The sequence below is a fragment of the Phoca vitulina genome, unplaced genomic scaffold, assembly GCF_004348235.1.
Source record: "Phoca vitulina isolate PV1807 unplaced genomic scaffold, GSC_HSeal_1.0 scaffold74, whole genome shotgun sequence".
In the NCBI taxonomy this organism is placed as follows: domain Eukaryota; kingdom Metazoa; phylum Chordata; class Mammalia; order Carnivora; family Phocidae; genus Phoca; species Phoca vitulina.
The window spans coordinates 4,771,839-4,785,683 of NW_022589777.1; the positions used below are offsets into that span (position 1 = coordinate 4,771,839).

Here is a 13,845-nt window from a genome sequence, read left to right on the forward strand (position 1 = left end):
ATAAAATTATCAGATAAGACTTCAGTGTGCCAACTTGATGGAATATCAGACCACAAGTGAAATGTAAATTCTTTTACAAACCTTGCTATCTCAGAAGGAAAAGATAACCCTAAAAGAAAATGATGCAAGAAAGTGCAAGAACTAATTATTGAAAGGACTTAAGCATATGTAAAATTGAAGTTAAACAACTTAAAGCAAGGTTATATGTGTTGTATGTGGCAATGTGCATGTTCTGAGCTGCTACTGAGTCTTTTGTATCTCAGTACAGACTAGCCAAAGTACTAAGAATTTATTATCCACAAGTTATCTGAATTAAGATACTGTTGGTAAAAGTCTTTTCATTCCTTTGCTTATGAGTTTAAGTGCGAAAAAATTACAGCTCAACCCATAAAGACCACACTGATAGTAGTCAAGAGTTTTAAAAAAATGAATTTCCCAAAACCCATATGAAAGGAACTTTGGACTCAGGTTTTCTTGCACTTCTGAAATATGACAATGGACTATCAAAAACAATTGTTATCTCTTAATCAAAAATATGTATGAATATTTCTCTGAAAAAAAAAAAACACAACACTTTTCTCCTTCAAAAAAGATGAGGAGGGAAAACATTTACAATTCATTGAGCTTACAGAACAATGCATGCCATACCCCATAATAGGAATAGGCATTGGTGATGGAGAAATCCAAGCTGACATTTGGGTACACGCTAGGTTTTTAAATATCTCTTTTCATGTCATTTACTATATCCATCAGACATATGGGGAAAAATTGACTGCTGAAGTTAATCTTAAAAGTAGTAAAAAGTAAATTCTGTAGGACTCTGCAAAATGACCCACACAATGCTGCCAGGCTGTAGTTGTAAAAGAATTGGTCATCAAAACATAAATACTACCTGTTTGAAATTCAAATAGAAAACAAAAAGGCTTACAAAAGAGTGAGCAGCAGGGAGCTCTTTAATAAAACTTGTAAACACAGAAAACAAAACTTTAGTGCCCAGACACATTAAAATACTCCCCCAGTAAAATAAAAGGGGGAAACACTTTACATTGACTCTTTTTTTTTTAAGATTCCTATTTTAGGTATTAAGTCTTAACTGCCTTTATTTTTTTTTTTCTTTTTCCTGAAAGGCAATCACTTTCCTTTTGGACTCCCTTCAATAAGATATACAAGTTCAAAAAGCTAAAAGAGGATGTAATTCACTTGAATTATGCAACTGGTATTCCACAGCTGGCCTGCCTGTCTGGCTCAGTGCTGAATGAACAGTGTCAGAAAACCTCTCCAACAATAACGCCGTCCTTCCCGACAAGGGGTAAATCTCCCAAACTTAGGCTCAACTTTGGAGGCTCATTAGCTACAGCAAGTGAATGTCAGCGGGGTGACAACACTGGGGCAGCGGCGCCCACGCAGCCTAAGCAACCAGCCCACCCAGAGCTGAGGATTTGTACAATCAATATCACCAACTTCCAATGATGATAATTTGTTTATATGAACAGGATGGTCAGATATCCCACAGATCACATTCTAATGCCATTATAGCCACTACATTTAATCCCCAACTCTTAATTAAGCTGCACGAACACAGGCAGCTCACAGCACTTTTTAAAAGAAAGACTTTAAATCTTAATCTAAAGCATGCTGTATAGTTTTTTACCTTCTCTAATTTCTTGGTTCTGGCCTACCTAAATAATTGTCATCTTTTCCTCCCCCAACTCCACCCCCCAAGTGTGAGCGTGAACCTGAATTACAAATAGTTAAACCTGAAGGTCACTTCACAGCAGCGTTCCAACATGCTCCCCCAGCGAGGCTGTTCGGCAACAATAAAACAAAGCCCTTGCAACCACCTGTAATAATCTGCCTGCTCAGCCAGCAATCGGAAAAGTCCTGAAGCTACACAAGGTAGACATTTTCTGCAGCTGGTTTAACATGTATATTGTGCCCAGTTGCCGGCTCGCCTCCTCTTACCTTCACGTTAGTCCGGAGTGCACAGTAACATGCAAAGAACATTGCAGTAAATAAGGAGCATATGGACCGGTATTCAGCTTCTCAGCACAGCGCAAGCCCCACACACACGATCCTGGGCATGTGCTACTAAGGAGCATCCGTTCCCTCTGTCAGTTTGAAAATGCATTGATCTCTGTTTTCTCTGACTACAAAACGACATGTCTTGAAGGCACTGAGTGAGAGCTCAAAATCTCTTCATTGGCTATATATAGCATTGTGCCCAGTAATTTCAATTAGCTGAGAATTCAGCATCTGAAAGTTAAGACTTCAGTTGCTTTCCTTCTAGCATTTTAAATCACTGGGTTTAAAAAAAAAAAAACAAAAAAAAGCGGGGGGGGGGGATGAGCTCAATCAGGAAGGAGGGGGGGGGAAAGGTGAAGAATGAAATTTAACCAATGAGTTACTTATATTTCTGGAGAGCCCTGGTATTATCCTATTAGATACTTTACAGTGGGACTGCACCGGGCAGACTCTAAATGAAGAGGAAACCCCTCTCCCTTTGGAGGTTTAATATGGGCTCTGCACTAGATTCCAGGCTATTCTGATGCAGCACCCTGTTTGGCAAATACTACAAATCACTGCAAACACATCTCATTCTGCTTTTTCATGTGGAATAGGACCAGGACCAAAAGGATCACTGTCTCCTCAAGTCCCCTAAAATGTAAGCTGTGTTCCCCTAGGGTGATCTGTGGTTACATGCCTGAGAAATACCACCTTCTCTTACTTCCCTGTCCTGTAATATCTGTTACATCTTCCAGGGATATCTAAAGTTGCTAGGCTCGCTAACAAAACACTCCATCTATTTTTTCTTTCCAAAACTAAGCTTTACTGGTAAATTACAATCAATAATAGAGGATGGGATTGAGATGAAGATAGAAGATTCCAGGGGATAACATAACCGTAGATTCAGTAGCTACTGCTGCTGAATGTAACATGTTCAGCTGGCTCTGTAAGGGAAAGAGCAAGAGAGAAAAATAAAAGCTTCTGCCCCCATGAATCCATAAGGGGAAAAAAAAAACTTAATTCAAAAACATCGTCAGATCTTACTGTCTGTTGTCATTCCAGTCAGGCGCTGGATGCTGCAAATTAACTCAATTTTTACTGAGCCAAAAGGACAAAGTCCAATTTAAGGTTCTAAACTCTTATTTCCAGCCTTAGAAAGCCCTAATTCTCAGCTAGAATTCTGAAGCTATCTGGCGAAATGCAAGCAGAAATGAACAGTTCTCACTGCAGCAAAAATAGTGGGAGGAAAAAGAGTGGTTCTGTCTTTGCCACGACGTTCCCCCATCAGCTTACAGCAACAGGGAAGATCAGCATAACTCACTAGAAAAAGCTGCAGTGACTTTTAGGATTTTTCTGTAATATGTTTTGCATAAGGCCCCTCCCCTCTGGAGCCTGCAGTGGTGCTGAGGCCCTGTCAGAGCCGCTGGGCATTTCTCCTGGGCAATGAGGTGAGGCAGCTTCAGGAGGAGCAAGGTATTTAAGGGAGAGAAATTAAAGGAAGAAGAAAATCAGGATTTTCTATTTCTCTCTTAATGACAAGCATTCAGAAAGTGTCGTCAGTTCTGACTAAATAGCTATTTTGGGCTGTCATTGTTTGTGCCTTTTTTTAGGAAGGAAAAAAGGCAATCTTGTCTTAAGCTGGAGATTCTCTAGCATCGTAAGAGAAGGCAGCTCCTTAATTTGATTCCCAGTTCTGTCTGTCATATGAGTCTAGGTAATTACAAATTGTAAGCACTTGCAACACAACCAGTGACTTCCAGGACATTCAAACATCAACATGGAGGCCCAACTCTCGTCATTCCACAACTTTTATCATGGCTTTAAGTGCAAAACCAAACATTTCAGTTCATAACACTTTCCTCTCCTGAGGTCATGGCAGGTCACTTTTCCCGCAGCACTTCTGGATAAACAGACCCAAACATAGCAACTCAATGCTACGGAAAACATAGAATTTAAAATGCGTTTCTCCATGGGGGGGGGGGGGTTCAGAAGATTTTTAAAAACCATTTTTTCAACTTGTCAATAAGTAATGTTAGTTTTTTTTTTCATTAGGAATTGTGGGGGAAAATCAAATTTATAGCTTTCTACAAAAAAATTATTATTTTAATAGACCCTAGGGTATTTGGATGGCCCAGGAGAGACAGAAAAGAGCTGGGAAATGTTACAAATCTCAGAACAGTTCATAGGGAAGGATTAAGCAAAAATGAAGTTACAGGTAAAAAAACACAGGGAGGTTTCCCTGCTGAGGCAATCAGGGAGGGCTTCTGACAGGACTTCAGATACAGGGCTAATGTATGTACATTCTAAAGAAAGGCTCTTACGTTTGCATATCTGCTTAAAACTCCCACCTACACTTACCCATCCCACAGTATCCCAGTACCGACTGGACCTGGGCCATACCTGTAGATTTGCTGCTTAAATTTCCTAACTGTACTAGGATAGCTGACTTATTATTCTCATTTTACAGATACAGGAAAAGCACTAACTACAATGACAACGTCCCGCTAAAAATTATTCCCTATTTTTAGGCAAAGAGTTCAACAGGGCAATGTACCTGCTGAAAGAATAACATTTGCTATTGTAGAAGGAAACAATAACTGGCTATTATTTATGAGACAGCATAGTAAATTTAGGCTCCAATCCTCATGAGCCAGGAGTCCTTGAAAATTCCTTCCACATCAGATCCTTTTACCATTTATAAAACAGAGATGTCTAAAATGGGGATCATACTTAATTCATAGTGTCATTAAGAAGATTCAAGATGAATCCCATCATCAAAATAGTCTGGATGGATCAAAAATTTAAGTATAAAGATTGAAATCATAAACATATTAGAAGAAAACAGATTTGGTTTTGGTTTTATATAATTGTGGAGTGGAGAAACCTGAAGACATATAAGAAAAATAAACAACTGTGAATATATAAAAATATAAAATTTCTGCTTAGCTAAATTACATACAATGAAAAATGACAAAATGGGAAAACAATACAACATATTCAATGGAATATTTCCTTAAAATACAAAGCATTTTCATAAGTCATTAAGAAAAAAATATGAATCTGAATGAAAAAAATAGGTAAAGAACATAAAGTGGTAATTCACAAAAAGACCACAAAACACATTTAAAACGCTTCACCTCCTTCATTTTAGGGAAAAGCATAAAAATTAGAAAAGATTTTTAAAATTGGTATGTCAAGTACTAATGGTGAAAATTTTGTGAAAGTTATCAAATCTATCAAATATTTTAAAAGGCACATTCTCTTTGATGTATTGATTCAACTTCAATTCCCAGGAATTAATCCCAGATAGATGTAGATATATAGAGATAGAGATACACACACACACACACACATATATATATATACAGATATATTATAAATATCCATTAATGCAAGACTTATTTGTAAGATTACAGTTTATATCACAGAATACTAAACAATGATTAGAAAAATATAAGGTACATATACATATTCTTATATCAAAAGATGTTCAAGTTACAATGTTAAATATAAAAGTAAGGTTGCTAAAGAGTTTGTACAGTATGAGCCTATATTTGTATGTATATTTATATGTAATTGTGGTGGGGGTGTGCGCGCACGCATGTGTATAAAATTTTGACAGTGTTGATCATTGGGAATTGGGACTAGGCTTAGAAAGGGAAATCAGACATTACCTTTCGTTTTTCCTTTTATATCTTCTATATACTACAGTGGCCTCACCCACAATGAACTATTTATCCAATATCCTCTCTCAGTAAATGAGAGAAATAAAGACACAGGAAGGGACCTATGAGGGGTTCTGCCTATTATTGCAAAAATGAGCACAGGTTAGAGAGGATCATGACACAAGGGATAGAAATGTATTGATTCCTAAATGATGTTAGCTCCTGAGTACCTCCTGTAGTGTGGACATCTCCCTAGAATGCATGTAATTCTAGTGTGTAATATATTGTTCTTAAAGCATGGCCTTTAACACAAGCCAACTACTTTGTTTCTTAATTTAAAAAGTGGCTATCAAGTAAACTTGATTTTAGTCAATTTTTACCTTAAGCACTGAATTTAGAACCTGACATCTACATATAGTTTGTATTTCTCTCTCTCGCTTTTTTTTTTTTACAATGAACATTGCTGTAGACTGAATGTTTGTGTTCCCCCAAAATCCTATGTTGAAAACTAATCCCCAATGTAATGGTATTTGGAGGTGAGGCCTTTGGGAGATAGTTAGGTCCTCATGAATGGGATTAGTGTCCTTATAAAAGAAGCCCCAGGCAGCTCCCTTGCCCCTTCCACCATATGAGGACACAATGAAAAGGCAGACAGACATCTATGAACCAGGAAGCAGACTCTCACCAGACGCCAAATTTGTGGGCACCCTGATCTTGAACTTACAGCCTCCAGAACTATGAGAAATAAATTGCTATTGTTTACAAGCCACTCAATTTATAGTATTTTGTTATAGCAGCCCAAATGGACTAAGACAAGCATATAACACTTTTTGACTACAACCTAGTTTTTGTAAATTTTTTAATATTAAAGCAATTTGCAATTATAACTTGGTAATAATAATGACAGCAACAATGTCTGTTAATATGGACAAATAATTCATATACCTGGACAAAATTCTCCTTAATTATAAAATAAGGAAGTTGTACTATCTAGTTCTTTCTTTAAGGCAGAGTAACTTTGGTAGGTTTGCTTGCTTTTGGTTTTATTTAATTAGGACAGATAAGATATATTTAAATGTTCAGGATCCACTAGGTTGTATTCCAGACCAATTAAATCTGAATATCTGGAGATGGAACCAAGGCATCAGAATTTTATAAAGCTCCTCAGGTGATTGTAATGTGCAGGTAGGATTGAGAATTACTTAAAGCAGAGTCAACTGCTGATTCTGTAAAGGACCAGATAGTGAATATTTTATACTTGCAAGACTTACAGTCATTGTTACAACTACTAATTCTATTACAACTACTCAACTTTGATGTTGTAGTGAGAGAACAGCCATAGACATTATATAATGTGTTACAATAAAACTTTATTAATAAACATTAAAATCTGAATTTCATATAATAATGTTCACATGTCAGGAAATATTGTTCTTTTGATATTTTTCAAACATTTAAAAATGTAAAAACATATTTTAGCTTGTAGTTTGCCCATCCCTACTCTAGAGTCGAGCAGTGGTTCTCAAAGTGTGATCCTTCATTAGCAGCATCAGCATAAGCTGAGAAGCGCTGTGAATTGTGTAAGACTGTTGAATCACAGACCTGTACCTCTGAAACAAATAATACATTATATGTTAAAAAAAAAAAAGATAGTAGGAAGGGAGAAATGAAGGGGGAGAAATCGGAGGGGGAGACAAACCATGAGAGACTATGGACTCTGAGAAACAAACTGAGGGTTCTGGGGGGGGGGTTGGGGGATGGGTTAGCCTGGTGATGGGTATTAAGGAGGGCACGTTCTGCATGGAGCACTGGGTGTTATATGCAAACAATGAATCATGGAACACTACATCAAAAACTAATGACGTAATGTATGGTGATTAACATAACATAATAAAATTAAAAAAAAAAAGAAAGCAAAATTTCAGGTCATACCCCAGACCTACCAAACAGAAACTCTAGGCTTGTGGCTCAAGAATCTCTGCAAGCAAGCACCCCATGTGATTGTCATGTAAGGTAAGGTTTGAAAACCATTGCTCTGAAGGAAGAGAAGAAACTGAGAGCTAAGGCTCCCACAAAAGCAGAAGAGATAGACTCCAGAGTATAGATAGAAGAATTAGCCTTAGAGGGGAAATAATATAGAAAATAAAGAGAAAATGACTGCAGGTGTACGCGAGATCATTCTAGAGTGGAGGTTCAAGCCTGAGATAGAGGCCAGTTGAGCAAGGGGGCCATCTGACTACCACCCTAGAATGTAAACCTTTTCCTCTTAGAAACTCTAAAAGCTCTTAGACATTGGAGTAAAAAAAAACAAAACAAACCAAAACAAACAAACAAACAAAAAACCCACAACAACTTGGCTTTAAATTCCTTTTCTGCCACTTACCAGGGGTGTGACCTTGGGCAAGTTACATAACCTCTCTCTGATTCAGAGTATTCCTCTGTAAAATAAATAAACCTACTTCACAGGGACGTTGTAATGACTAAAATAAATACGGTGTGCAAACTGCTTGACCTAGTACCTGGTACATAGTAAATGTAAGTGGTAGTTTTTAGTGTAAAAAAGGCTGAAATGACAGAGGAAAGGAGAAATATAAAAAGATGTTATCATTACTCTTGACTAACTTCTAAATATCTAGAAGATTCCCTGTACGGGTTTGTAAACCTTGGACTTCCCTAGGATCCCCAGTCAGCCCTGAAGGGGATTCTCTGGAAATTTGGTTATCTCATTATAACCTCTGAACTGATTTCATATCATTGGAATTCCTTGTACTGACCACTAGATTTAATAAGCTAATAAGTTAAGAAGACTGTGCTCTCTTTATCCCATGGCTTCAAGTACCCTCTGGCACACGTACTGCTTGTGTATGCTTAGGGGTATCTTGCTTCAGTTCACAAAGTAGAAATAGATCCCATTTAATTCCTGATCTTCACATCAACCTTGAAGATACTGTCATCATCCTTTGAATCTAGTGAGAATACAAGGAGCTTTTTTTCCCCTATATTTTCTTCTAGAAGTTTTATAACTTCAGGTCTTATATTTAAGTATGTAATATATTTTGAGTTGATTTTTATGTATGCTGTGAAATAAGGGTTCAATTTCATTCTTTTTCATGTGGATATTCAGTTTTCCCAACACTATTTATTGATTAGACTATCCTTTCTCCATTGTGTTCTTGGTGCTTTTGTCAAAGATTAGTTGGCCATATATGCAAGAGTTTATTTCTGGGCCCCTCTGTTATGTTCCATTGGTCTATTACTGGTTTTTATGCCAGTACGATATTGTTTTGATTATTAGAGCTTTGTAATATTATTTGAAATCAAGAAATGTACTGAATGGAGCACTGGGTGTTATACGCAAACAATGAATCATGGAACACTACATCAAAAACTAATGATGTAATGTATGGTGACTAACATAATAAAATTAAAAAAAAAAGAAATGTGATGCCTCTAGCTTTGTTCTTTTTGCTCAAGATTGCTTTGGCTATTCAGGGTCTTTTGTGGTGCCACAGTGAATATTAGGATTGTTTTGTTCTGTTTCTATTCCTGTAAAAAATGTCATTGGAATTTTGATTCAGATTGATTGAATCAGTACATCCCTTTAAGTTGTATGAACATTTTAACAATATGAAATCTTCCAATCCATGAACATGGAATATTTTTCCACTTACTTGAGTCTTCTTCAATTTCTTTCACCAATATTTGTAACTTTCAGTGTACAGACCTTTCACCTCCTTGATTAAATTTATTTCTAAGTATTTTATTGTTTTTGATGCAATTGTTAATAGGTGTTTTTTAAATTTCTTTTTCATGTATTTGTTAGTGTATAGAAATGCTGCTGATTTTGTATCCTGCAACTTCACTGAATTCATTGATTAGATTTAACAGTTTTTCAGTGAAGTCTTTAGGATTCTCTCTATATAAGATCAATTCATCTGCAAAGAGAGGTATTTTAACTCTTCCTTTCTGATTAGATGCCTTTATTTATTTTCTTGCCTAATTGTGTATGCTAGGACTTCTAGTACTATGTTGATTAGAAGTGGTCAGAATGGGCATGCTTGTCTTGTACCTGATCTTAGAGAAAAAGCTTTCAGTTTTTCACCACTGAATATGATGTCAGCTGTGGGCTTGTCATATTTGACCTTTATTATGTTGAGTCACACTCCTTCTATACCTAATTAGTTGGGAGTTTTTACCATGAATGTTGAAATTTGCCAAATGCTTTTTCTGCATCTATTAGAATTTATATATATAATTGATGTATAATTAACATACAGTGTTATATTTGTTTCAGGTGTATGATATAATGATTCAACAATTCTATACATTACTCAGTGCTCATCCCAATAAGTATACTCTTAATCTCTTTTATCTATTTCACTCATTCCTCCACCCAATATTAATTTTTTCCAATCCATGAACATGGGTTATCTCTCCATTCATTTGTTTTATCTTTCATTCCATTAGTGTGGTGTACCACATTTAGATTTGTGCATACTAAACTATCCTTGCATCTCCAGGATAAGTTCCACTTGATCATGGTGCATGACCTTTTAAGGTACTGTTGAATTCTGTTTGCTAGCATTTTGTGAGACTTTTTGCATCTGTGTTCATTAGGGATATTGACATATAATTTTCTTTTCTTGTAGTCTCCTTGTCTGGCTTAGGTGTCAGGGTAATACTAACATAAAATGAGTTTGGAAGTGTTCCTCTTCAATTTTCTGGAAGAGTTGAGAAGGATTGATATAATTCCTCTTTAAACATTTGGTAGAATTCACCAGTGATATTATCTGTTTCCAGACTTTTCTTTGTTGGGGTATTTCTGATTACTGATTCAATTTCCTTAACTTGTTATTGGTCTGTTCAGATTTTCTATTTCTGCATGATTTAGTCTTAGTAGGTTGTATGTTTCTAGAAATTTACCCATTTTTTCTAGGTTATCCAACTTTTTTGTGTATAATTGTTCAGAATAGTCTCTTATGATCTTTTGTATTTCTGTGGTATGAGTTGTAAAGTCTCTTATTTCATTGCTGACTTTAATTATTTGAGTCTTCTTTTTTCCTTAGTTACACTATCTAAAGATTTGTCTATTTTATCTTTTCAAAAAATCAGCTCTTAGTTTTGTTGATCTTTCCTCGTTTTTCTATTTGTTTTATTTCTGCTCTCATCTTTCTTTCTTTCCTTCTGGTAACTTTAGGCTTAGTTTGTTCTTCTTTTTCTAGTTCCTTAAGGTGCAAAGTTAGGTTATTTATTTGAGATCCTTCTTTTTTCTTACTGTAGGCATTTTTTGCTGTAAACATCCCTCCAGAAACGTCATTTGTTATATCCCATAATTTTTGGTATTTTGTGTTTCCATGTTTCTATCTTCATTTGTTTCACAATACACATTTTTTTTTTATTTTGATTTATTCTTAGACCTTTTGGTTGTTTTGGAGTTGATGTTTAATTTCCACATATTTGTGAATTTTCCAGTTTCCTATCTGTTATTGATTTCCAGTTTCATACCACTATGGTTGGAAAAGATTTTTGATATGGTTTCAGTTTTCTTAAATTTGTTAAGACTTGTTTTGTGGCCTAATATATGATCTGTCCTGGAGAATATTCTATGCGTGCTAGAGAAAAATGTACATTCTGCTGCTGTTGGATAAAATGTTCTGTATATATCTGTTAGGTACATTTTGTCTAAAGTATAATTCAAGGCCAGTGTTTCCTTATTGATTTTATGTCTAGATAATCAATTCATTGTTGAAAGGGGGGTAATGAAGTCCACCACTATATTGCATTGCTGGTTATTTTCCTTTTCAGATCTGTTAATATTTACTTTATATATTTATGTGCCCCAATGTTAGGTGCATACATATTTACAATTGTTATAACCTCTTGGTGAATTGATCCCTTTATTATTATATAATAATGCTCTTTGTCTCTTATTATTGTTTTTTTAAAGATTTTATTTTTTTATTTGACAGAGAGAGAGTACAAGCAGAGGGAGCAGCAGGGAGAGGGAGAAGCAGGCTCCTGCTGAGCAGAGAGCATGACGTGGGGCTCAATCCCAGAACCCCGGGACCATGACCTGAGCCGAAGGTAGATGCGTAACCAACTGAGCCACCCAGGTGCCCCTCTTATTATCGTTTTTTTTTTTTAAGATTTTATTTATTTTTCCACAGAGAGAGAGAGACAGTGAGAGAGGGAACACAGGCAGGGGGAGTGGGAGAGGGAGAAGCAGGCTTCCCGCTGAGCAGGGAGCCGGATGTGGGACTCGATCCCAGGACCCTGGGATCATGACCTAGCTGAAGGCAGACGCTTAACGACTGAGCCACCCAGGCCCCCTCTTATTATCATTTTTGACAAAGTCTACTTTGTCTGATATAAGCATAGCTACTTCTGCTTTCTTGGGGTTTCCACTTGCATGGAATGTCTTTATCTTTATTCACATTGAGCCTATGTGTGTAAAAGTAATGTGAGTCTCTTGTAGGCAGCATATACTTGAGTATTTTCTTTCTTTCTTTTTGGTTCATTCAGCCACTCTATATCTTTTGATGTTAGAATTTAATCCACTTACCTTTAAAGTAATTGTTGATAGGTAAGGACTTACTGTTGCTATTTTGTTAATTGTTTTCTGATTGTTTTATAGTCCTTCTTTTCCTTTTTTGCTGTTTTCCTTTGTGATTTGTTGATTTTTCTGAAGTGGTATGCTTTGATTATTTTTTCTTTATCTTTTGAGTGTTTACTACAGGATTTTGTCTTTAGGTTACCATGAAGCTTAACAGAACATCCTATAGTTAGAGTAGGCTATTTTAAGCTGATTACAATTTAACTTTGATTGCATACAAAAATTCTACCTGCTTACTTCAAACCCCCCCACACGCAAGCTACAATTTTTGACACTGCAATTTACATTTTTTATATTGTGCATCCATTAACAAATTATTGTCACTATAGATATTAACACTTTATCTCTTAACTTTTATGCTAGAGTTAAAAGTGATTTGCACATCCCCATTACAGTATAGAGTCTTCTGAACTTGACTATATACTACCTTTTACCAGTGGTTTTTAAAACTCTTATATGTTTTCATGGTGCTAATTAGTGTCTTTTCATTTCAACTTAATGAACTCCCTTTAGCATTTCTTGAAAGGCAAGTCTAGTGTGATGAACCCTTAGGTTTTGTTTGTCTAGGAAAGTCTTTCTGTTTCCTTCATTTCTGAAGGACAGCTTCATTGGGTAAATTATTCTTAGTTCTAAAGTATTCTTTCACCACATTGATTTCAGCAACCCAATCTCCCCTAGCCTTCAAGGTTTCTGCAGAGGAATCTCCTGATAGCTTTATGGAGATTCCCTTGTATTAGCCAAGTCTCAGCTCTTGTTGCTTTCAAACTTCTCTCTTGGTCTTTGATTATAATGTGTCTTGGTGAAGACTTCTTTGGTGTGAACCTTCTGGGGACATTAGAGCTTCATATACCTGAATGTCCAAATCATGCCCCAGATTTGGGAAGTTTTCAGCCATTATATCTTGAAATAAGCTTTCTGCTTTTTCCTTTCTCTCTCTTCTGCTATTTCTATAATGTGTATATGGTTCTTCTTTATGGTATCCTATAAATCCTGTAGGTCTTCTTCACACTTTTTTATTCTTTTTTCTTTTTGTTCCTCTAACCACATAATTTCAAATGACATGTCTTCAAATTTACAGATTCTTTCTTCTGCTTGATCATGTTTGTTTTTGATATTCTCTATTGCAATTTATATTTCATTCATCATATTCTTCAGCTCCAGAATATATTAGCTCTTTCAATGATTTATCTTTGTTGAGCTCATTTTGTTCAGGTATTGGTTTCCCAATTTTGTTGAGTTGCCTATCTGTGCTCTCTTGTAGCTCACTGAGTTTCCTTAAAACAATTATCTTGAATTATTATTCCAGTAATTAAAAGATATCCATTTCTTTGGAGTCAGTGACTATAAAATTATCTTGTTCCTTTAGTGATGTCATGTTTCTTTCTTTCTTTATTTTTTTAATATTTATTGTGGCCTTGTGTTGATGTCAGAGCATTTAATGAAAAAGTCACCTCTTCCCAATTTTCTGGCTTTGGTGCAGATGGAACTTCACCTACAGGTGAGTGTGAGGGCAGCAGCTGAATGGTGTGTGGCAGTTCTGTCTCCAGAGAGGGTTCATCAGTG

At 36.0% G+C, this 13,845-nt stretch overlaps 1 protein-coding gene across 8 annotated transcripts in view; it reads right to left on the bottom strand.

Moving 5' to 3' along the window:
- Positions 1-13,845, bottom strand: part of DLG2 (discs large MAGUK scaffold protein 2) — a 1,693,368-nt gene that overhangs the window by 1,458,309 nt on the left and 221,214 nt on the right. For 2 of the 8 annotated variants that reach the window (XM_032393565.1, XM_032393564.1), the window contains exon 1: positions 1,963-2,298. The exons of the other annotated variants lie outside the window; for them this stretch is intronic. In XM_032393565.1, the coding sequence (XP_032249456.1) occupies positions 1,963-2,004 (42 nt within the window). In that variant the 5' untranslated portion in view covers positions 2,005-2,298. Of the gene's footprint in view, positions 1-1,962; positions 2,299-13,845 lie in introns of those variants that run through there. 8 annotated transcript variants of the gene reach the window in all.